This window comes from Callithrix jacchus, chromosome 3 (assembly GCF_049354715.1).
Source record: "Callithrix jacchus isolate 240 chromosome 3, calJac240_pri, whole genome shotgun sequence".
NCBI lineage: Eukaryota > Metazoa > Chordata > Mammalia > Primates > Cebidae > Callithrix > Callithrix jacchus.
Genome location: NC_133504.1, coordinates 16,354,276 through 16,380,687, shown reverse-complemented (window position 1 = coordinate 16,380,687; position 26,412 = coordinate 16,354,276). Strand labels below are relative to the sequence as shown.

At 35.2% G+C, this 26,412-nt stretch overlaps 1 protein-coding gene and 1 long non-coding RNA gene across 3 annotated transcripts in view; one reads left to right on the top strand and one right to left on the bottom strand.

Annotated features, from left to right (window-relative positions):
* The window catches only part of GLRA3 (glycine receptor alpha 3), a 185,890-nt gene that overhangs the window by 99,223 nt on the left and 60,255 nt on the right, over positions 1–26,412 (bottom strand). For both annotated transcript variants that reach the window (XM_002745204.6, XM_002745205.6), the window contains exon 3: positions 19,380–19,447. In XM_002745204.6, the coding sequence (XP_002745250.1) occupies positions 19,380–19,447 (68 nt within the window). The remainder of the gene's footprint in view (positions 1–19,379; positions 19,448–26,412) is intronic.
* Positions 1–26,412, top strand: part of LOC108590766 (uncharacterized) — a 148,761-nt gene that overhangs the window by 85,713 nt on the left and 36,636 nt on the right. The gene's annotated exons all lie outside the window — the stretch shown is intronic.

The following is a 26,412-nucleotide window of genomic DNA, read 5'->3' as shown; positions in this document are numbered from 1 at the left end:
AAACTAAAAAGTACGTTATATTCACTCTCTTGCAGAGGGACATATAAGAGTGTTAGCTCCTTGCTTAGGAAAGATTAAAGTTCAAATATTAGAATAATAAAATTGGGAAGATTTAGAAAATTCCAACAAAGTCCAACGCTCTTGTGTTGGCAGAAGCAGCTCCTCCTCCCATTTTTGATGAGGGAGGGATATAAGAAAAATAGGTAAACCCTCATACCTATCATTGCCCTATTATTGCCCTATCAGACCTATTATTGGAGTAGATCTCTGAAAGCAGCTAGAAAGCCAATTACAGTCCATCCAACAAGGAGAATTCTTATATACTAAGAAATTGCTAGATTTTTTCCATTTTTCGTGCATAGTTGTATGTGAAATAGATTCCAAGAGTGCTAGACCATGGATTGTGAAAGAAAATTTTAGGATGTGTTAAACTGATTGCTATAGGTTTGTTTACAGAGATTGTAATCAATCTCTGTAATCTCGGATGCTGTGTGTTAGCTCAGATAGCCAGGAATGGTTCCTATTGGTTATGTGGCTGACTGAAAGCTGGGCCTAGCATGGGACTGTGCTGAATGATGTTTCGATGTTATAAATTTCTTAGTCTGTCATAGATGAGATATCCAAAGACTTAGATAATAATAGACATAGAAATGGATTTAATATATATGATCAGTTAATTCTCTTTTCCCAACTATGTACCCTAAATGGGCCCATTTTCTAAGGGATTAAAATTACATTAGTAAATGAAAGGTCATCATCTTTAAACAAAAATGCACTGTGACGGCTATCCTCTGTAAGCTGAAAATATTGCTTCTAAAATGAGCTCCAAGATTTCAATAGTGATGATAATTGCCAGGGTGACAGATAAAACTTAGTAGCACTGAATCCCACATTGGACCCTGTTACCATAAATGGAGCAGCTTTGGAGTGGTATTCATAACATGTAAGCCTTAGTGACCCTTGACTGCAGAAGTTAATAGGATTTTTGACTCATGAGGTTAATAGACTTGAAATAAAACAGGTAGCTCATTAAGGAAGATCCTACTTGTTTCGAATAATCAAAATAACACTGAGAAATAAAGGGCCCTGAACATCTCTAGGCTGGAAGCTGTACTGATAGATGAATTGATTATCTACAAGTTCTTAGGGGAAGTTTTCAGACAAAATTTAAGAGTGTCTCATGAAGAACTTTTACATAGGAATTTATCTAGAACATAGTTTCTAAACAAAGTTTACCCTTATACCAACTTACCCAGAAAAAAATCTATCATCTCTCTATCTATCTATATATCATCTATCTATCTATCTATCTATCTATCTATCTATCTATCTATCTATCATCTGTCATCTATCTACATACCTTCCTGCTACAAACCTACCTATGTACCATTTTTTAGTATGTCACACCTTTATAGAACCTTTTTTCTGGTTAAAGCATGATAGACACATTGTAAATACGGTGTAAATGTCACAAAGAACCTGTTGCCATTGAAGCAGACATAAAGAATGAACTCCATGGTAAATACTTTGAGAACAACTTTATCAAATAATGAAAGACAGGATGCAACAATGATTTTATGAGTGAAATAAGATAACTATAATCACAGCAGAAAAGGAAAGGAATATGACCCTTGTGTCAGATGTGGAAGGTAAATATGAAACAAGTCTGAATGTATTTACAATTTTATACATGTGTGTGTGCAGGCATGCATACAAAGTTTAAAAAAATAACATCAAAGAATAAATTCATACAAAATAAAAGAGAGAATATAGTTGGATCTCCAGTTTATAAGTATTACTAGTTTGCAAATAGCAGCGGGCATAATCATGAATCCCTTCCTCTTCAGAATACCCAGTGCTCTTCCCATTATATGACAACATTGCTGTTACATGGCCTACTGAGCAATGAGCAGAGAAATATCACTCTTGGGCTAGTGTACTCATTAGTACCCTTATAAATATGCACTTTAGAGCACACATTATTTTCAATGAGGACAGGATTGTTCCCAAGGGAGCAAACATTGGTTCTTGGTGGGTGAAAGAATGCTTACTATTTTTATGCATAATTCAGAGATATGTAGAGAGTATATAAATAAACTTACAGTTTATCTGAAGTACTAAAATTTCATGGGAAGGGCAATTAGGGAAAAGATGTGAATAAAGTGTCTTTAGGGAGGCATAAGAAAAAAAGTGGTTGAGAAACACAGCTTTAGGAGAAGCTAAACAGAAAAGGGATGCAAAGCACAGTTATTTCTTTTTATGTCTGCTGTCAAATTTTGATTAATCATCTTAATATTATAGTGCATGGATAAGGAATAGCAATTATCTTCATAGCTAGTTATAATATGAAAAGAAGTAAAATATATTTAGAATCAGAATTTTTAGCCTTTTTAGTAGCTGCTGCTTGGGATGTGTATGTCACAAGCATACGATGTAGCGTATACTAGCACAGTGAGTGAGCATTGAAGGACGAGTGAGCAGAAAAACACGAGAGAAGCTGATGCAATGTATGAAATGACTCTCATAGAAACAGTGAAATAAAAACCTAAAGCAAACGAAGTGACTTTCATCAGAGAAAGAGGTTAAATTCCATTTCATCAGCTCAGAGAAGACCTGGCTATTGTCTTATTTTGTGCCGCTCAAGAGGCTTCCTGAGAGACTAGAAGTGAAACTATGTCACAGCCTAGCATCAGTAAGGGGTGGAGACAACTCCATTGGGGAGAGGGAGATAAAGAGAGAAAGGGTGGGTGAAGAGTCCTTATAGGAAAAAGTAGAGAGTCATTCTTCACTGTCCCAAAAGTTTGACGAGAGAAAATGTTGGGGGAAGCAGCAAAGGAGAAAGGACTTACACAGTGCCTACCTAAATTGGTTATGAGTAACACATAAACTGGGCACAGCAACCCGAGGCAAACTGCGGGAAGCCTCTGGGGAGGCAAACTTCTCCACGCCTCATGTTCCCATGCAGGGTGACCTCAACTCTGTTACCATAAACATTGTGCTCAAGGATATAAAACCCCTTTGTACCACCACTATGACATAACCAGACTTGTAGGCTCTTTGTAAGACCCACGTTCCACCAGCTGCACGTAGATAACAGGCTAAAGCTAACCACAAGTTCTTGTTTTGTGAAACTCCCAAACCGTCACTGTTATCAGTCTTTAGAATGACACACCACTTCCGGCTCACTGATTCAGTTCTGGCTCACTGATTCATCCCATCATCATGTCACCCTATCCCCACCATCACTCCACCCCTGCCCTATAGATCAAAGCGATTTTAACCAATAAATACTGTGGCTAAGCTCAGGGCCTTCACTGCCTCCAATAATAAGTGATGGCCCCCGGTCCCACTTGTATTCTTATTCTGTCTTTTTCTAAATTGTCACTACTGAACTCAGGGCACCTACGAGTGATGTAGGGGCTGGTTCCCTACAAGAAAAGAGTCCTAGAAGGACTGGAAGACTTAATGGAGAAGAAAACACTCCCAAATATCTTCCTTACTTTAGGAGGAAATTAATACTTCGTTAATGTCCATAGTAAAGTGAATAGGTTTTGTAGGTAAAGGTTGCCCAGGATTTATCAGTGAATATTTTCAGTTTATTGTCTTAATGTTAATATATGTTATAAGCTCATTTTTGTTACTTATGCCTCTCAATATAATGTTGTGACGAGATTATTTGTCTTATGCTTTATCTTAGTCTCTGGAGTGTTGGCAATATTCTAAGAAACTACTAAAATTTTTGAAAAGATATTGCAGATTATAGTACTACATTTGTGCCAGTAAATCCATGTTTCTTCATGTTCTCCATAGAACAAATAGTTTATGTTATCAAGCCTCCTTGATGAGATTGAGAATAACTTCTCCTTTGTTTAAAACCAAATTCTAAGAACTAAGTTTATTTTGATATATGTATGTCATTGTTGAGAAGGAATCTTTCATTTCGAATTGACGTTTTAAGTAACAAGGACAGCTTAACTCTTGCGTGCATCTGTTCTACTTGACAGGACACGGGTGGCACAGCCCCAGGTTCTTGTCAGTCTAGCCTGTTTGAGTCCTTCTGAAGCAGTTATTTGGCTTGTTTGGTGGATAACCTGGGAGTCTCATCACAGCAACAGAAATGTGCCATTTGACTGGTCCAGAGAGCTTCAGTGTTAATACTAACTCACACATCTGTTAGAGATTCTGCCTAACAGCTGATGAGCCATCTGCAATTTAAATTGATTGCCAAGAACTTAACACTAATTGACATGCTAAATTCATGACGAAGTAACACATTATGACTAGTGCCAATCATCTTAGAGACCACAATTCCCAATCTTGTTGGCCCGTTTTATCTCTAGAGGCTGAAATGACATTTTGGAGGGTATTCTTTCAGAAAATCAAATTCTCTTAGAAAAATGTACATGATGATAAATAGCATGAAGATGAATAGCATTGCTATAATTTGTTCATGATAATCTGATCATTTCTATGTTATGAGAGGTGGCCAACCAAAATGTTTAATTGATCTCTATGATGCCTTCCTCTAGAGAGATCCTTGAACAAGCCACGGTCATTTTCCACTGCAAATTAAGAGGAGGCAGAAGAGAAGAGTTGAATTAAATGACACATGTATCTGCCATTACATTTAACTCTATAATCTTTATTTCTCTTTCCCAGCCCAAATATTTAAAATGCCTTAAAAATGCAATTATCTTTTAATTTACTCATCAAAAAGAAACTCTACAATGATATACAGTCCAATAAAGGAGATAGGCTATAGAGGTGTGTGCGTGACAACTCTCTCAGGATACGGATTTTTTTTTTTCTGTTGTCATTAGCGTCAGTTCCTCCTTGGTATTTCCCTCCATAGAATTGGAATTGTGCCTTTTAATGTTGTTTTAACATTATAGTACAAATAAACAATTGTATTCTTTATGATAATCTGTATAAGAATTTTACCTGTGTGAACAGTATCTGCAGACAGACCCTTTTTGAGCACGATGATTATAAAGATGAACTGATGGATGAATTCATTAAGCAGAGATTTATTCATATTTCTGATGGGGTCACCAAAGCGTGTAACATACATTCATGCATCCCTATCTTTTGCAAGCATCCCCATAAATAAGCCCATTTCTGATTTATTCTTACAAGTGATAGATCAGAGCACATTCATGATGCCAATCACTGGTAACTCACGCATGGAATTAAAAATCTTACAGATCCATTCTATTTCTATATTTGGTTTGGCTTTATCTATTACTCAAAGTAAGAAAAAAAAGAGTGAGGATAAGATGTAAACAGATATAACCTTAATATTGAAAGGATAGCAGGATACTTTCAGGCTGTTCCAAAGGAACTGAAATGGCAGCAATCTAATTACATCCTACATAACATTGTTAAATTTATAAATATGAATGACATAGGAATAGTCGCTGAATGCTATTGTGGTACTTACAAATAGTGCATAAATGCACCTTTATAAGAATTTAACTCATTGGCATTAGATAAAAAGGACCAGTGACACATTTTAGGAAAAGTTTACAAAAGGAGAGAAAAAAAATGCACTTTCCTTCAAATTACACACATTTTATTTCAATTGGGATGAAAATTACCCTGAAACCTAGTCTATTTATGAAATAATTACACTCCAATATTTTTGATTTTTGAAAATTATTCCTGGATCACTATAAGCACCATATAAACAGGAACTTTAATTTCTTATCATAGAGAAGTCTCCATAAAATTTCAGCTTGTTTCACAAAATTATATTTCTATAAACATGCGTGAAAGAGGAAATGGTTATAGAGGAAAAATTATAGAATTACACGGAAAGATTTGAATAAAGAAGCCAAGCTCATTTAGGCTGCATTATCCAACATTAACTTGATTGTACAATTAGTGGCTTAACTCATATTTTAGAGTCAGCATTGCTTTATGACAATGATCAGGACTCAGAAGTGCAGAAACAAGATCATATTGCAAAGCAATAAAAATAACAGTTTATCCACTTGTGTCAAGGAAACAATGATGAAGTTCTCTTTTTGGAAAAAGTAGTCTATTTTTCCCAGAATAAATACATCCTTACATACATTCAACAATGTAAACTTAAGAGCTACTTTTTGCTGAGCATTTTGCTAGTTGTTAATGATACACTGATGAATATATCAGAGAGAACTGTTGCCCTGTGGAGACTGTTTCACAAAATTTTAAATAAATATTGATGGCTTTAAACAAAATATTAAGAAAGGAAAAAGGAGACTTAAAAGTAAATTGGTGGAAATAATAGGATGTCACTGAAGTATGATAAATTAGCACAAGGAGAAAAGGCAATTCCAACAAAGGAAAATAAAGAAGCACAAGAAAATATCATCATAGATTGTGAATAAATTGCCTTTATATAAGTCATTAAATTATTTGCAGTGAAAGAATTTAGAATGGATTGATATGAAATGTAAGTTATTTGAGATGTTTATGAATTTTCAATAATTTATTTACCAATGGAAATTCTTAAGTATAGAAATATATAAGATAGAAACACAGAAATATACAGAGATATTATAGAAACTCTGCCAGAGAGATTAAGGTAGAGGGAAAGCAATTAGAATGTGCAGTATAGTAAGTTCTACAGAAAAAACCAATTCATAGAAGATAAGCATTAATTATAAATACAGAAAGTGGCAAAATATTTAGCAGAACAAATAAAAGCACACCCATATATAAACTAATAAAGAAAAAAATGAGCTAAAACCAGTAAGAGCAATAAAAATGAAAACATTACAAAGACTTCTTATCTTGCAAGACAAGATGTGGTAAGTTTATGCAAATAATTTGACAAGGAATGAAAAAATTCATTGAAAAGCAAAACTATTACAAAACTCAGCTATAAAAAATGAATAATCTTATATCTAAGGAATGAAACTTGTAAGTTAAAACCTTTATGCAAATCAAATGATTGGCTTGGATGACATTACTGGTGAATTTTTCTAAATACTTATGGAAGAAATAACAATAGTTCATCAATTTTACATAAACGTATTTTAAAGAGTAGAGGAAAAAGAAGCACTTTCACCTAGTTTTAGAAAGCCAGCATAATATTGATACCACATGCCACTCTTGACATTGCAAGAAAATAATAGTTAGGTATCCAAAGTTAACACAGTAGCAAATGTCCTAAACCAAGTATTAGAAATTTAAACCTAGCATTAGATAAAAAGAATAATAAATTATGGTCAAATGAAGTTTATACAAGGAATGTAAGAAGAATTTACTACTTTGCAATAAATCAATATAATCAATAATATTAACAGAGTGAAGGAGAAAAACATACCATTTCAATGAATGTTAAGATGGCATTGAATAAAATTGAATTTCTTTTCACAATAAAACATCTCAGCAAACAATAATGAAAATAAGATCTCTCAGTCTGATAAGGAGGATTTACGGGAAACCTACAGTTAATGCCATTCTTAATTGTGAAATACTGCAGGCTTTCCAACTGATGTCATAAAACAAAAAGACAAAGGTAGCCATTCTCCATTGTTATTTAGCAATGTACAGGAGTTCTGAACCATGGCAATAAGGTAAGAGGGATTGGGAAGGAAAAAGTACAACTCTCTTAAAAGTTTGCATTAACATATTCATAGAAAATACAAAAAAGTTGGTAAATTACTACAGTTATTGAATTGTCAAGTTGAGAATATGTCAATATTACAAAATTTATGGTTCGCTCATATATTAGAAACAATTGGTAAATGAAATTTAAAATACAATATTTACACACACAAACACACGCACACACACATGCACACACACACAATTCCAAGCTCTGTCTGCTGGGAAGCCTAGACAGAAACCCCTATAGTAATGAGTACACGTGGTGATCAGATCTGGGTTTCTAGTACCATCCTCCAATTTAAAAATACAGAAAAAGAATTTTGGAGAAATGGCTGATCTAGGGATGGTGCAGGAAATATGCAAGAGGAGTCGGGAACATCTTATGTTTACAGAACACAAGGAAGTGCTCAAAAACAGCAGCGGTAGGAATATGTCAGAGGCACAGAAGCTACGTGATTAAACCCCCATCGGCCAAACTGGAATAATTTGAGCAACAAATTAAACAGCATAGCTTTGAATTATAACTCAAGGCATAAAATAAACATGCAAGATGTATTGATATACATGTTATTATATAAATAAATGGGAAGGAATAAATAGATCTGTATCAAAGAATCTCAAATAATATGCAGAAATGGTTCCCTCAAAGAGGTGGAACATAATCACTTTGTCCCCTTAAATTGGGCTACATATAGTGACTTGCTTTCCAAGAGTACTGATACAGTTTGGATATTTGCCAAATCTCATGTTGATCTTTGATCCCTAGTGTTGCAGGTGGCGGCCTGGTGGGAGATATTTGGGTCGTGGCATGGATCCCTCATGAATGGCTTTGTGCTGTCCCCATGGTAACCAGTGAGTTGTCACTATATGAATTCCAGCAAGAACTGCATGTTAAAAAGGGTCTGGCGCCTTTCCCTCCTGCACTCTCGTCCTGTAATCTCTGCATGCTGGCTCCCATTCCTCTCATACTTCTGCCATGAGCGGAAGTAGATGCTGGTGCCATGCTTCTTGTACAGCCTACAGAACCATGAGCCAAATAAACCACAAAAAACAAAAAAACCCACCTTTTAAAAAAATAATTTACCCAGCTCCAGGTATTCCTTTATAGCAATGCAAAACAGACTAAGACAAGAATAGCACAGAGAAGGTCAAAAAGGAGTTACAGTGGAGAAATCAGACGAACACCACCTCAGGCCTGCGATCAAGCTTAACACATTCAATAATAAGTCCTATTGATAGTACATATTCTTAATAAACAATAATGATCATGGCACTATACTTCTGTGATATTCCTTGCAGAGTCTATATGTACTGACAGGGAGAAATTAACATGTTACTATTCCTAGGTGGCATAATTGTATGAAGAAATTATAAAGCATGAGGCCTAAAAATGAGAGTATTTTGGGCAATGTAAAAATAATCATATTCTTATATATTGGCAATGAAGTGCTAAAAATAACTAAAATGTTATAATTTTAAAGGCATGGTTTAACAATGAAGTATAAGTAAATATAAAAAAAATCGGTCGGGCTCGGAGGCTCAAGCCTTTAATCCCAGCACTTTGGGAGGCCGAGGCGGGTGGATCACGAGGTCAACAGATCGAGATCATCCTGGTCAATATGGTGAAACCCCGTCTCTACTAAAAATACAAAAAATTAGCTGGGTATGGTGGCACGTGCCTGTAATCCCAGCTACTCAAGGCTGACGCAGGAGAATTTCCTGAACCCAGGAAGCGGAGGTTGCAGTGATCCGAGATCGCGGCATTGCACTCCAGCCTGGGTAACAAGAGAGAAACTCCGTCTCAAAAAAAAAAAAAAAAAAAGATATGCTAGAAAAATGATACTTTTGTTAAATGATATTAATAATATTTAAATAAAGGGGGAAAGATGTATTGTATTCATTGGTAGAAAGACTCAATATTTTGAGATGACAATTATCCCAGTACTCATCTTTATATTCAACTCAAGTTTATTTTATGGAACTTGACAAGATAATTCTAAACTTCCATCTTGCAAGAATACTAATGAGTACTTTAAACAGAATTTTAAAAATGTGTGTTTGGCAAGTTGTCCTATTAAATATCAAGTCTAACATAAACTATATTAAATAAGACAATGTGATATCAGTGCCGTCATAGACAAATAGATCATTAGCATAGAACTTGAAACTGACTCATTAAATTTAATGACAAGTTATTGGAAGTATTCCCTTCCGAAATAAAAATAAATGTCTACCTTACACATTACATATACGTATAGATATGCAACTGTACAAAATTCCAAGGGGACTAAAACCTAAACGAGAAAGCAAAACCCTTTTAAGACAGTATAAGAAAGTATCTTTATGAACTTGAGTGAGAGAAGAATTTCTTATGGCAAAGAAGCATAGACCATTAAGTAAAACAAGGTTACATTTTTCTGAATTAAAATTATACATCAAAAAGAATGCCTTGAATAAATGTTTAAAATGCATATAACTGACAAAGTATTCATCTTCAGAATATTGTGTGTGTGTGTGTGTGTGTGAATTCCATGCGTATAATAAAAATAAGCAACCCTAAACTGGGAATATATAAGAAGCATTTTGCATAAACAACATCTGAATTATTTATTAAAATGCTTAACCTCACTGTTTATCAAGGAAGTACATCTTAAGCAGCAATTAAATCCAATTTTACACCAATTATGTAAGTTAAAAGATTAAAAGTGGGTAAATACTAAGTGTTGGAGAAGATATAAAACAATAAAAAAATCTCATAAAATTGCTAATAGGTGTTTCAAACAGAATGAGCACATTGAAGAGCAATTTAGTAATTTGAATAAAGAGTAATTTAGTAAATTTCAATACATTACCAAGTAATCTTACTCCTAGGTATATACCCTGTAGAATAGAAAGAAAGAAAAGTATATATTACATATATATATATATATATATATATATATATATATATATATGATACCTTTGTTATATACCTTCTTTATACCTTTGTATATAAAGTAATATATAAAGTATATATATATATAAAGTAATATGTAATGATTTTCTTTCTTTCTTTCTCCCTTTCTCCTTTTCTTCCTTTATCTCTTTCTCTCTCTCTCTCTCTCTTTTTTGATGGAGTCTGCCTCTGTTGCCCAGGCTGGAGTGAAGTAGCATGATCTTGGCTCACTGCAAACTCTACCTCCCGGGTTGAAGTGATTCTCCTGCCTCAGCCTCCCAAGAAGCTGGGATTACAGGTGCCCGCCACCACACCCAGCTAATTTTTGTATTTTTAGTGGAGATGGTGTTTTGCTATGTTGGACAGGCTGGTCTCAAAGTCCAGACCCCAGGTGATCCACCCTATGCAATGATTTTCATTGCAAAGATGTTTTGTAGTATTGGAAACATTAGAAACAACCGAAATGTCTAGCAAAAGTAGAATGGAAAAATATATTATGAAATACTAAAATTAAAATGGAAAATAGAATAGTCTACATATACAAGCATGGAGTATCTAAAAAAAACAAATTTATACCTAAAAATGGAGCCAAGCCAAGTTAGATGAAGATACTTCAGTATGGTCATTTTGATTATATTTTCATACATATAGAATAAATATTTATATCTTAATATCAAATTTGGGAATAAAGCTTATTTTAGTAAAGTAAGTTTCATGTATTTGTATTATGTATTTTCTTAAGATGGTGATAGATTTTTAGTGTTACTTCTAATCCATGCATCTCTGTATGCCTGCAACTTTTTAATAAAAAAAACCACCATGAACTTCATATGGAACCAAAAGAGAGCCCACATAGCCAAGTCAATTCTAAGCAAAAAGAACACAGCGGGGACATCACACTACCGGATTTCAAACTATACTACAAGGCTACAGTAATCAAAACAGCATGGTACTGGTACCAAAACAGAGATATAGACCAATGGAACAAAACAGAGGCACCGGAGGCAACACAACATATCTACAACCATACAATCTTTGATAAACCTGACAAAAACAAGCAAGGGGGAAAGGATTCCCTGTTTAACAAATGGTGTTGGGAAAACTGGCTGGCCATGTGCAGAAAGCAGAAACTGGACCCCTTCCTGACACCTTACACTAAAATTAACTCCAGATGGATTAAAGACTTAAACATAAGACCTGGCACCATAAAAACCCTAGAGGGAAATCTAGGCAAAACTATCCAGGACATAGGAGTAGGCAAGGACTTTATGAACAAAACACTAAAAACATTGGCAACAAAAGCCAAAATAGACAAATGGGACCTAATGAAACTCCACAGCTTCTGCACGGCAAAAGAAACAGTCACTAGAGTGGATCGGCAACCAACAGAATGGGAAAAAATGTTTGCAGTTTACCCATCTGACAAAGGGCTGATATCCAGAATTTACGAAGAACTCAAACAGATTTACAGGAAAAAAACAAACAAGCCCATTCAAAAGTGGGCAAAGGATATGAACAGACACTTTACGAAAGAAGACATATATGAGGCCAACAATCATATGAAAAAATGCTCATCGTCACTGGTCATCAGAGAGATGCAAATCAAAACCACATTGAGATACCATCTCACGCCAGTTAGAATGGCGATCATTAAAAAATCCGGAGACAACAGATGCTGGAGAGGATGTAGAGAAAAAGGAACACTTTTACACTGTTGGTGGGAGTGTAAATTAGTTCAACCATTGTGGAAGACAGTGTGGCGATTCCTCAAGGCCTTAGAAATAGAAATTCCATTTGACCCAGCAATCCCATTACTGGGTATATATCCAAAAGACTATAAATCGTTCTACTATAAGGACACATGTACATGAATGTTCATTGCAGCACTGTTTACAATAGCAAAGACCTGGAATCAACCCAAATGCCCATTGATAATAGACTGGATTGGAAAAATGTGGCACATATACACCATGGAATATTATGCAGCAATCAGAAATGATGAGTTTGTGTCGTTTGTAGGGACATGGATGAATCTGGAGAACGTCATCCTCAGCAAACTGACACAAGAACAGAAAATGAAACACCGCATATTCTCACTCATAGGTGGGTGATGAAAAATGAGAACACATGGACACAGAAAGGGGAGTACTAAACACTGGGGTCTATTGGGGGGAAAAGGGGAGGGCCAGTGGGAGGGGGTGGTGGGGAGGGATAGCCAGGGGAGAAATGCCAAATGTGGGTGAAGGGGAGAAGGAAAGAAAAGCACACTGCCATGTGTGTTCCTACGCAACTGTCTTACATGCTCTGCTCATGTACCCCAAAACCTAAAATCCAATAAAAAATTAAAAAAAAAAACTTTAAAAAGAATATCTGGTAGTTTAAAGATTCCATTAACATATATATAGATAGAGAGATAATATCAATTTTTATGCTGTATTGGCTTAGATATATCTTGAGAATCTAATACTCAATAATTCAAAGTAGCATTTATATGTATGTGCTTATTTTTGCAACTAAAATGGGAGCCTATTGTGTGTATGGAAAATTGAAAAACTGTACATTTGGACAATTCTGTAAGATCACACTGGACCCTCAGTTCCTCCCTTCCAACATATCATACATTTATGTACACAAACACCTGAAAAAATATTAATCCACAATATCTCATTTTTCTTATTTTCATTTTATAAAAATGATTTATTTTATGGGCAGTGGTGAAAAGTAACGGTTTGATATGTAAATATTGATTTCAATCACATGGCAGAGCAATTCTCTAACTTTCTAACATATGTGTAACAAGCTGGAGAGTCATCTGTTTTTTGAAGATAGGCAGATAAAACCAATATGTTCATTTTTAAATACTGTACTACTATATATATACACTCAAACACCCAAACTACTTTGGAGACTCTGAGGGGTAGGATTTAAAAGGGATGTAAGCAGACTTCTGGGATGCTACTTTTGGCTTGAATGTGGTTACATGAATGTGTGCACTTTGATTACTTCACCATACTGCACTCCTATAATTTATGCTCTTTTCTGCATATGTATTAAATAAAAAGGAAAATGAGGCTCATTATTTTATCTTTATAATGGGAAAAAGTTTGCGATTCACTAATAAGTTTAAATAAAGATTTGTCAGAATAAAATGGTTATGTCATCTTTTATGCATAGCAAAATGTTTGGCTCATCTTACGCCCTCAAAAAAAAAGATTTACTAAATGAATAATGAATGCATAAACTATGTAAAAATATGTTCAGTCAAAACATTTACAAATTAATATAAATACAGCTAACTGCTAATAGTGAGAGTAGGGCATTATGGTGACTGTTTTCTCTCTTTTTCAAATTTTAAAATACATAATGGACTTTTAGTATCATCATGGGTTTAGCCAGTCCCACAGGGTGCTTCTATAATGGGAATTTATTTCTTGTTTCTGTCATAGTTATGCTTCACAGTGTGGTCTGCGGTTGAACTGTGAGGTAATCCCATGGGCGGGAGGATTATAAAAACTGTCCTTGCAATGCTTTCCTAAGGTTGACTCATGCCATTGTCTAGCTGAAGAATAATCCTCCTTTGAGTAAAGTGCCTGGTCAGTAAGGCAAGACTGGTGACCTTATTCTCCCTTCCTTTCAAGATGGTAGAACTTTATTGTATTCTAATTCTTCCTTGCTGGGATCTTGTGGGGTTGTTGACTTTTTTTGGGTGCCATTTTTGCTGTTCCTGCTGCCAAAGACATGCATATTTATTTGTGTGTGTGTGCACGTGTTTATATATATATATATACACACACACACATACACACAAATAAATATATATATACACACACACAAATACATACATATATATATATACACACACACATACACACAAATAAATATATATATACACACACAAATACATACATATATATACACACACACATACACACAAATAAATATATATATACACACACACAAATACATACATATATATATATACACACACACATACACACAAATAAATATATATATACACACACAAATACATACATATATATACACACACACATACACACAAATAAATATATATATACACACACACAAATACATACATATATATACACACACACATACACACAAATAAATATATATATACACACACACAAATACATACATATATATATATATATATATATATATATATATTTCTGTTTCTATTTTGGAGTTTCTCTTAACGTTTGACAGCTGAGAACTCCTGGGCTACCTATAGCCAGTCCCCATCCCCAGAGCAGATCAAATGGAATTCCCTTTTACCTATATCATGGAAGCTGCATATCATCTCGGTGATTTTCTTCTTCAAGATTACTCATTTTTGGTCCTTATAACTAGGTTATTTTAAGGACTGGAAGGCACAGGGTTAGAGAAATCACATATTAATCTCTAGACATGCATAGTCCTGCAGACTGTTTCTGATGAAGAATAAAAGCTTTCATTTCAAGCTTTTTGTCCAACTTCTAACGTTCTCACTGAATAGATATGCTCTGCATGACACACTTGGTGTGTTAAATTTTGAATTTTTGAAGGAATTTTATCTTTATAATGGGAAAAAGTTTATGATTCACTGTCTTTTGAATTAAATCTTTTAAGTTAAGATATAACAGCCATTCATAACATACACAAGTCTTCAGTGTCCATTCAATAATCCTGACATATGTATATACCTGTGTAACTACCACCCAGATCAAAATATAGAATAATTTTGGTGCTGAGAAGACTCCATGGTACTTCCTCACTATCAGTTACCAACCGCCTCCCACCTTCCACTAAAGATAATCTTTTGGAATTCAGAAGCCTTTTATGTTCTTAAACTTCATATAAATAGAAGTAAATGGTACAAATTCTATTATGTCTGTTTTCTTTAACTCATGATTATGTTTATGAGAATTATCCATGTTGTTGCTATGTAATATTCCATTGTATGGATTATGAAAATTGATGATAAGACTTGGGCTTATTACAGTCATACCCAACTAAATGGGAGTTAAGGGATCATGGGAAAAAAGCACTCAGGTCTCAAAGCTCCTGCTCCAAGAACTGTCTGGCAAGCTCAGATGCGGGAATAACTTGCTGTAATCTTAAAACCAGTTTTACCTGGTAACTGCTGAAACTACCTTCCGTGCCTCTAATTAGTTTTACCTACCACCAATATTAGTTTTACCCACCACTGTCACTCAACAATTACAGTTTGACAGAGCTAGAAAAATTTCTCTAGGCCAAGAAACTTTCTTTCAAAACATTTGGCAAAATGTTTCTTCTAACCAATAAAATCCCAACCTTTTATTTTGCTCTGTGGACATCCTGAAGACCAGCCAGGTCAGGGTGTATGCTCCAAATTGCAATTTGGTTTTTGTGAATATTTCCAAAGAAATCCTTTGCTTAAGGGAGAACAAAAAGCCAAATTTAACAAATGTTTTCATCCTGGCACATAAGCCTTATCGGAAGCGCATCATAGGTTTTCAGGAGCACATTTCATGTAAGAGCCACTTAATGTGGACATCTTAAGCTTCCCCTCCTTGAAATAGTCCTGTGGTCCCTTCGTCACCACAGTTTAAAAGACAGGACAGATATTCCTCTCTCACCAAGACTGTGTTCCCAAACAGTAATGATGGTAAACTAGTTTTATTTTTAATTTAATATTTTTAAGAACTGGAGCTTCCAGTAGTTGTTAAATCATTCTCTGTTAAATCATTCAATGTTTAAATGTTTAAATAACAGTTAAACATTATTTAAACTGTTAAGTTTAAATAATGGAGGCTGAACAAATCCTTGAAGAACCTCATTATATATAATAACGTATGACCCAAATACGAGGGAAATAGGGAAGTTGAAATTCTCATAATATTTGTAGAAATAACTTTGGTGACTACGTGTAAAATAATAAAACTGTAGGCAAGTGAGAATGGTTGGCACTACATGAAACTAATCAGATTAACAAACATTAGGAAAAGAGTTTAACAGCTAAACAGAAATTTAAATTTATACTGCTAAAAAACTGCACACACATATTTTTTAAATTTATGCAAGAAAAATCTAAGAAATAAGTTGTTTGAATTAACTTAATTTACAAAAGTGTCCTAAAAAGTAGAATATCTACTGTAGTGATTTTCCCAATAATTAAATATGAACCTCAAATGGGACAAGAGCTGTATTCAAAAATGAGATATACCACCTATAAACTAGACCAGCAGAGGGAGCTCAACATATTTAGCCAGGAAAGACATTGAAGACTTAGTTGAGATTCTTGTTAAGCAGACACATATGCATTAGGATAATTATGCAGTTTTATTTTAAATATGAATAATCAGACATAAATATATTCATTACTTATTACAGATAATTTGAGATTCCATCCTCTCAATTTTAATTGACTGCCTTAGTTGAATTCAATTATTTGTATAAGAACAGAAGTCAGCCTGTGCAACACAGTGAGACTCTTTCTAAAATAAATAAATAAATAAAAATAAAAACGAACAGAAGGAAATTATATTCAGTATAAGAAGTGTAAATAAATTAAAAAATATATCAACACATATGTTAGCATTTTTGCTGAATTTTAAACACAGCAATAGAATAATGAGATAAAGTTCAGTGTAGAATCTTGATAGTGGACCCTGTAAATAAAACATAACAACTTAACTAAATGGGAGCAAAACATTTATGAGTCTCATGATAGAAATATACTAACAAGTTCTCATTTTCTTTGTGCCTATGAAGATGGATAGCATAATCACAGCTATTCTAGCTGATACCACTACAAATTTATAAATATAGAATCTGATCATTTGAATGGAAATAACAAATGTTTAGAAATTTGGAAAAAGAAAAAGAAAAATACCAAGGTGAACATGATTAGGTTTGTTCACTGACACTGCTTGAGACTATAAAGAAGTGAGTGACAGATGCTCAAAATAATTTCAAAGGGAGTATATAATAATGGAGTATGTAGGTAAGGAAAGGGTTGCCTGCTGAAGGAGAGAAATAAAACTGAATAAACCCATATTCAGAAGCTTTACAATATTCTGCAAGCTTTTTGTAAAATTTTATTCTATAAAGTCTGACTAAAATTATTTAGGTAAGAAATTTAACTGGTGTAGCCATCTTAAAGATTGCGTTATAGCCATTTTAGTGGTAGACTGATGAATTATATCATAAAAATAGGCACTTTCAGAAAACTGGCTATCTTTAAGTCTTAATGGAAAGGAAATCTGGCAATGCCCTCCCTTTTTTCCAAGTCCCTTCCCTCCCTACCCCATGAAGATGGATAAGGCTTTAAATCATTCCACCTATTGCTGTGGAAAGTATTTTGTGGAAATAATCATGCAAAAAACAGAGAAAAGTATATTTCATATTTTTAGGATTATACACGTATAGAAATGAAATGAGAAAACTGCTAGGGCTGGAAATACAGTTTGTGAAGTCTAAATAGAACAAAGCCAGTAGTGATCCCTTCTTCTCTGGATTATGTGGACTGAATATGTACAAATGTTGGACATAACTCAGGGCCAAATTTTTCCACAAGAACCTAGAATATATCAAAGTCTAAAACAGGATTATAGCTGCTTTAGAGAAGAAAATTGCACCAGGACCACACTGCTTCTAACCAAATTACATGCATCCTCTTTGCTTTTATACTCATATACACACATTCATGTTAACTTATATTGTATCCTATTTAAGATAATTCTATATAATGCCTCCAAATTTAAGTTCGGTTCCTCTCCGCAAATGCTTTATTGTAGTTAAGCTAGGTTAACTTAGAGTAGAACCACAGAGACACTGCTAAATGACTTAATATTGCATACTAGAGGAAGAAGCACTTGTTTTAAATGATGCCTGTAGAAAACTTCTCCCTGATTCCAGCGCGCGCACACACACACACACCCCACACACACTTGCACCATAATTCATGTAATAATTTGCATATTAGATTGCTTTTCCTTAGAAAATTTACTATTTACTATTCTAAGACAGGTAGAATGAACATAATTCTTAATAATAACTTTTAAAACTAATAAATCATTAAGTATTTTATCATATTTTAGTTAATATTAACTTTGAGAAGTATTGCAAACTCTACTCGCTACATTAAAAATATAATTCTAGCTAATTTAAGATTCATCATGAACACAGTTTCAAAAAAAGTAACTTGGCCGCTAGACAATTTTATGGATGTTCAGTGGTTTATGTATCTATTTCTGCATTTTATTACGGTTAAATTGCCCAATAAAAGCTAACGGGCAAAATAGAGATACATGTGCTTTTTAGAAAAAAACTATAAAATTCAAGACAGAAGAAATTTGGTCTGTAACGACAATTCTTATGTTTTTCAAGCTTTAATAACTTTTAAAATACAGTTGATAAAATCTCTAAGTATAATGTTTTGGCAAATACTGTGTTCATTGGAAAAAAGAATCAAATAGAATATTTAAAATAACATAAATCTGTAAGTGGGGTAGAGAGTAAACATCCAAGTATTCACTATTCTGCTTATGTCTGGATATTAGAGTACTGGAAAAAATAAAGGACATGGTGACATTTTAGCTTTAAATTGAGGTTTAATATTAGATCGGTAAATTGGGAAACAATGTTGTTTTCACTTATATTAATATATTCTAATATACCATCTCTAACTGAAACGTTATTACCTGCAGGTGATCATAATTTATTGATACCATTAATTTTACTCTTAAAATCTTGTTATATTAATTTGTGTTCTAAATTGCATAAAATGAGCAGAAGAGTTGACCCTAATGCAATTACAGATTACTCTAGTGTGAAACTTGTTGCAAAGTAAAATGCCTACCATGGTCGTCTCTGCAATAGAGCCAAAGCTGTTGATGAATATGTTGCATGTGACATTAACCGGAGGGCCTGAAAAAGATATTAAAACATAAAGGCTGTTTAGACACTTATCTAAAACATTTTCAAATAATTCCTTGAATTGCATTATTAATGCACACACACACACACACACACACACACACACACACAGATGCTCAAAATTGAAGGCAATAATTCCATGAAACAATCTGCATCGAGAATCACAAGGAACACTAATGGTGATCATTTTTTAGCCTCTCTTGGTCTTATTTTAAAAATCCAGGTATCTTCAATGGCTCTGTAAATGCCTGGTGCAGTAAGTCTAATATCAGAGCTCCTTTAGGGATAGTTTCTATTGATTTTTTACTTCTATGCACAGGCTATAATTTTCTATTTCTTTGCATGCCTCATATTTTTTGTTAGAACCTGAATACTTTAGATAACTTAATGTGACAACTCTGGAAACCTGACCTTCCCACCTCCAACCCACAGTTTGTTGTTGCTGGTTTTTCTTGTGGTTGTTGTCTGTTCTTTAGTGACTTACCTGGACTAATATGGTAAAGTTTTCATTTCCCTAGAATGCACAGCCACTGAAATCTCTGTTTAATGAGCTTAGTGGTCAACTAATATTTGGTTAGCAATTTCTTTAAAGCCTGAAGCCAATACATCTTCCACTCTTGCCAAGGGTCCTCCATGGGTTTGGAGGCATGTCTTCAATGCTCAGGCAGTTTACAACTCTACCTTAGCCTTCACTTCCTGCTTGCACAGGGCCTGAGGTCCACCAGAGGAGAGAGAGTGGGACTTTCTGAGGACTTTCCTGGAGATGCGCACAGCCCTATACACATATGTAAACTCCATATTACAAGGATATGTTAGAGCTTCTCAGAGCTGCCTAAGAACATTGAATTTTCCAGGTCCTTTAAAATTTTTGTTCATGTTCTTATTTGCCCAAACTAGTGTCCACAGCCTTAGGCAGCTATAATGTTAAACAATCTTCTGATTATTTTCCACAAATGCCCTAGAGATAGACTTTTTTCCCACCAAGTGAGTGCTCGGTCAAGTCAAATCATGAAAAGCCCTTTGAGTGAGGCTTTTCCAGGAAGCTACTAGGTACACAGGTAGAACAGTGACAAAGCTCTGGGAATGGACCTTCTGAGGAACTCCAAACCTGGTCAGCCAGCTCCGGTGGTTTTACAACTTCTATTGTTTAGAGGCTGTTGGATTTCAAGGCTGCTGTGGAACAAGAAAGGTAGGCCAAATTAATACGCCTTCTGTCTTACAGAACATCATCCATTTTTCTTGAATAAACACTCTTCAGGTTGTTGTGAGCTTTTGATCAATTTTAGGAGTTCTAAAAGTTAATCTTGACAGTTTTGCCAGTGTTTTTGCTGCTTTTTTGGAGAAGCAAACTTCTTTTTTTTGAAAGAAAGAAAGAGAAAGAGAAAAGGGGAGAGAGAACAAGAGTCTTGCTCTATTGCCGAGGCTGGAATGCAATCTAAAAATAGGTATTAAAAACCTCTTTTATGCCAATAATTGTGCTTAACAGTGGAGACAGGAAGGAATAAGGGAAGAAAATAACAAACAAACAGCCAACCAATATTTCATTTAAGTCTGTGAAATGCTAAGCAAATACTGAAGAGTGATTTACTTCCAATTATGTGGTCACTTTCAAAATAGGTGTAATGTGATACTGAGAAAAATGTATGTTTTTTGGACCTGGGGTGAAGAATTCTATAAATATTCACTGAATTTACTTGTTCTAGGTCTGAGTTCTAATCGTAGATGTCCCTGTTAATTTTCTATCTTGTTGATCCGTTGAATATTAACAATGTGGTGTCAAAGTCTCCCACTATTATTGTGCGGGAGTCCAAGTCTCTTTATAAGTCATTAAGAACTTGTCTTATGTATGTGGGTGCTCCTATATTGGGTGCATATATATTTATAATCATTGACTCCTGTTACCATTATGTAATGTCCTTCTTTGTTTCTTTTAGTCTTTGTTACTATTAAAGTCTATTTTGTCAGAGATGAAAGTTACAACTCCTGTTTTGTTTTTTTTTCTCTCCATTTGATTGGTGAGTCTTCATGCAATCCTTTGTTTTGAGTCTTGGTGTGTCCTTGCTTATGAGATGGATCTGGATACAGTGTACAAATGGGTTTTGATTTTTTATTCAATTTGCCTGTCTGTGTCTTTGGGGCATTTAATCCATTTAATTTTAGGATTAATATTGATATTTGTGAGTTTAGTATTATCATTTAATAGTATCTGGCTATTTTGCCCATTAGTTGATACAGATTCTTCATTATGGAGATACTCTTTACCTTTTGGTAAGTTTTTGAGATTACTGATACTGGTTGTTCCTTTCTGTGTGTAATGCTTCTTTCAGAAGCTCTTGTAAAGCAGGCCTGGTGGTGACGAAATCTCTGAGTGCTTGCTTGTTTGCGAAAAATTGTATTTTTCCATCATTTATGAAGCTTAGTTTGGCTGGATATGAGATTCTGGGTTGATATTCTTTTCTTTGAGGATATTGAATATTGACCCCCACTCTCTTCTAGTTTGTAGGGTTTCAGCTGAGAGATCTGCTGTGAGTCTGATAGGCTTCCCTTTATGGGTAACCTGACCTTTCTCTCTAGCTGCCCTTAGAATTTTCTCCTTTATTTCAACCCTGGTGAATCTAACGATTAATTGTCTTGGGGTTGCTCTACTTGAGGAATATCTTTGTGGTGTTCTCTGTATTCCCTGGAGTTGAGTATTGTCCTGTATTACTAGGTTAGGAAAGTTTTCCTGAATAATATCCTGAAGAATATTTTCCAACCTGGATTCATTCTCTTCATGACATTCAGGTACACCTATCAAAGCTAAATTAGGTCTTTTCACATAGTCCCATATTTCTTGGAGACTTAGCTCATTCCTTTTTACTCTTTCTTCTCTAGTCTTGTCTTCTCATTTCATTTCACTAAGTTGGTCTTCGACCTCTGATATCCTTTCTTCTGCTTGATCAATTTGACTGTTAAAACCTGTGCATACTTTCTGGAGTTCTCATATTGTATTCTTCAGTTCCACTAATTTACTTATATTCCTCTCTAAATTGTCTATTCTCGTTAGGATTTTGTAAAATCTTTTTTCAAGGTTCTTAGGTTCTTTACATTGGGCTAGAACATGTTCTTTTAACTCACAGAAGTTTCTTATTATCCACTTTCTGAAGCCTAATTCTGTTAACGGAACACACCAATTCTCCATCACGCCTTGTTCCCCTGGTGATGAGGAACTGTGATCCCCTGTAGAGGGAGAGGCATTCTGATTTTGGGTATTCTCAGCCTTTTTATGCTGGTTTTCTTCCCATCATTGTAAATTTATCCATCTGTTGTCTTTGCAATTACCGACTTTCAAATTAGATCTCTGAGTAGATGTCAAACTTGTTGATTCCCAGTGCTAGAATCTGAGCAACCCACTGCGCCAGGTAAAACAGTGGCGTTAAGATTCATGGTGCTTTTCTGCCCAGGAATCTCTGGTCTGGCTTCCCTCTTGAGTCCCTTTTTCAATCAGCTGAATGGGCGACTCTGCCTTCCTGGAGCTCCAAACGTCAACCAAAAGGGGACCCAGTCCTGTTTACTCTACACCAAGAACCACCATGCCTAGGCACCAGCAAAACCACCGTGCCAGCCACAAGAGTTGCGCTGGCGACCCGTGGGGCTGCTCTGCTGGGAATCTCCTGGTCTTGAGCAACAAAAATTCGTCTGAAAGTGTGGCGTCCTCTCATTCTCTGCACTTTCACTGGGAGCTTCAATCCTGAGCTGCTAGTAATCGGCCATCTTGGATCTCTCTCCCTGGAGAAGTGAACTTAATAGAGTTTCTTACTCCTCCATTCTGGAAATTTCTTGTTAATGCCTGATTTAGTATACATTGTAAATCCATGGATTTTTATTTTTATAAGGCCCACTTATTCAATCCTTTACTAAATATCCAAAACCCTTGCATACAAAATTGAAGAAGACACGAAGAGATTTTCATCTATCAGGGAAGAAGGAGCAGAAATCAGTAAATTGTTGCACTTTTTTTTTTACTGTAGGTTCTGGGGTACATGTGCAGGTAATGCAGGGTTGTTTTATAGGTGCATACACAACCAGGTACTTTGCTGCCTCTATTCCCCCTGCACCTATATCTGGCATTTCTCCCCATGTTATCCTTCCCTAACCTCCCCACCTGCCAATGTCCCTCCCCTAGGTTCCCCCCAACTTCCCCCAGTGTGTGATGCTCCTCTCTCTGAGTTCAACACCTGCCTCATTGTTCAACACCCACCTATGAGTGAGAACATATGGTGTTTGGTTTTCCATTCTTGTGTCAGTTTGCTGAGAATTATGGTTTCCAGATTCATCCAAGTCCTTACAAAGGACATGAACTCATTGTTTTTTATGGCTGCCTAGTATTCCATGGTGTATATGTGCCACATTTTCTTTGTCCACTCAATCATTGATGGGCATTTGGGTTGGTTCCAGGCCTTTGCTATTGTACACACTGCCGCAATGAACATGGCTGTGCATGTGTCTTTATAATAGAATGCTTTATAGTCCTTTGGGTATATATCCAGTAATGGAATTGCTGGGTCAAATGGAATTTCTATTTCCAGATCCTTGAGGAATTGTCACACTATCTTCCACAATGGTTGAACTAATTTACACTCCCCACCAACAGTGTAAAAGTGTTCCTATTTCTCCACATCCTCTCCCAGCATCTGTTGTCTCCAGATTTTTTAATGATCACCATTCTAACTGGCATGAGATGATACCTCAATATGGTTTTGATTTGCATTACTCTAATAACCAGTGATAATGAGCATTTTTTCATATATTTGTTGGTCATGAGATGTCTTCTTTTGAGAAGTTTCTGTTCATATCCTTCACCCACTTTTGAATGGGTTTGTTTGTTTTTTCTTGTATCTCTGTTTTAGTTCTTTGTAAATTCTGGATATTAGCCCTTTGTCAAGTAGATAGATTGCAAAAATTTTTCCCTATTCTGTTGGTTGCTGATTTGCTCTAATGATTGTTTCTTTTGCTGTACAGATCTCTGAATTTTAATTAGATCCCATTTGTCTATCTTGGCTTTTTTTCCCATTGCTTTTGGTGTTTTAGTCATGAAGTTCTTGCCTATGCCTATGTCCTGGATGGTTTTGCCTATGTTTCCTTCTAGAGTTTTTATGTTTAAATCTTTAGTTCATCTAGGGTTAATTGTAGTGTAAGTTGTCAAGAAGGGGTCTAGTTTCTGCTTTCTGCACATTGCTAGCCTGTTTTCCCAACATCATTTATTAAACATGGAGTCCTTTCCCCATTGCTTGTTTTTGCTGGGTTTGTCAAAGATCATATGATTGTAGATGTGTGGTGTTTCTTCTGGGGTCTCTGTTCTGTTCCATCGGTCGATGTCTCTGTTTTGGTACCAGTACCATGCTGTTTTGATTACTGTAGCCTTGTAGTATAGTTTGAAGTCTGGCAGTGTGATGCCTCCAGCTTTGTTCTTTTTGCTTATGATTGTCTTGGCTATGTGGGCTCTCTTGTGGTCCCATATGAAGTTTAAATGGTTTTTTCTAGTTCTGTGAAGGTCATTGGTAGCTTGATGGGGATAGTATTGATTCTACAAATTACTCTGGGCAGTATGACCATTTTCATGATATTGATTCTTCCTAACCATGAGCATGAATGTTTTTTCATCTGTTTGTGTCCTTCCTTATTTCCTTGAGCAGTGCTTTGTAGTTCTCCTTGAAGAGGTCCTTTACATCCTTTGTTTGCTGTATTCCTAAGTATTTAATTCTCTTCATAGCAATTGTGAATGGTGGTTCACTCATGATTTGGCTGTTAGTCTGTTATTGGAGTATAGGAATGCTTTTTATTTCTGCACATTGATTTTGTATCCTGAGACTTTGCTGAAGTTGCTTATCAGTTTGAGGAGATTTTGGGCTGAGACGATGGGGTCTTCTAAATATACTATATGTCATCTGAAAATAGAGACAGTTTGACTTCCTCCTTTCCTATTTGAATACCCTTTATTTCTTTTTCTAGCCTGATTGCTCTGGCTAGAACTTCCAATACTATATTGAATGGGAGTGGAGAGAGAGGGCATCCTTGTCTAGTGCCTGATTTCAAAGGGAATGCTTCCAGCTTTTGCCCCTTTGGTATTATATTGGCTGGGGGTTTGTCATAAATAGCTTTTATTATTTTGAGATACCTTCTATCAATGCCTAGTTTACTGAGAGTTTTTAGCATAAAGGCTGTTGAATTTTGTCAAAGACCTTCTCTGCATCTATTGAGATAGTCATGTGGTTTTTGTCTTTGGTTCTGTTAATATGATGGATTACATTTAGGGACTTGTGTGTGTTGAACCAACCTTGCATCTCTGGGATGAAGCCTACTTGATTGTGATGAAATATATTTTTGATGTACTGTTGCATTTGGTTTGCCAGTATTTTATTGAAGATTTTTGCATCTATGTTCATCACGGATATTGGCCTGAAACTTTCTTTTCCAGTTGAGTCTCTGCCTGGTTTTGATATCAGGATGATGTTGGGCTCATAAAATGAGTTAGGGAGGATTCCCTTTTTTTGTATTATTTGGTATAGTTTCAGAAGGAATGGAACCAGCTCCTCCTTATACATCTGGTAGAATTCAGCGTGAACCCATCTGGACCTGGACTTCTTTTTGGTTGGTAGGCTACTGACTGCTACTTCAACTTCAGCCCTTGTTATTGGTCTATTCAGAGTTTCAACTTCTTCCTGGGTTAGTCTTGGTAGAGTGCAAGTGTCCTGGAATTTATCCATTTCTTCTAGATTTACTGGTTTGTGTGCATAGAGTAATGTGTTTCTAGTAATCTCTAATGGTAGTTTCTATTTCTGTGGAATAAGTGGTGATACCCCCTTTATCATTTTTTATTGCATCTATTTGATTCTTCTCTCTTTTCTTTTTTATTAATATTGCTAGTGGTCTGTCTATTTTGTTGATCTTTTCAAAAAACGAGCTCCTGGATTTAC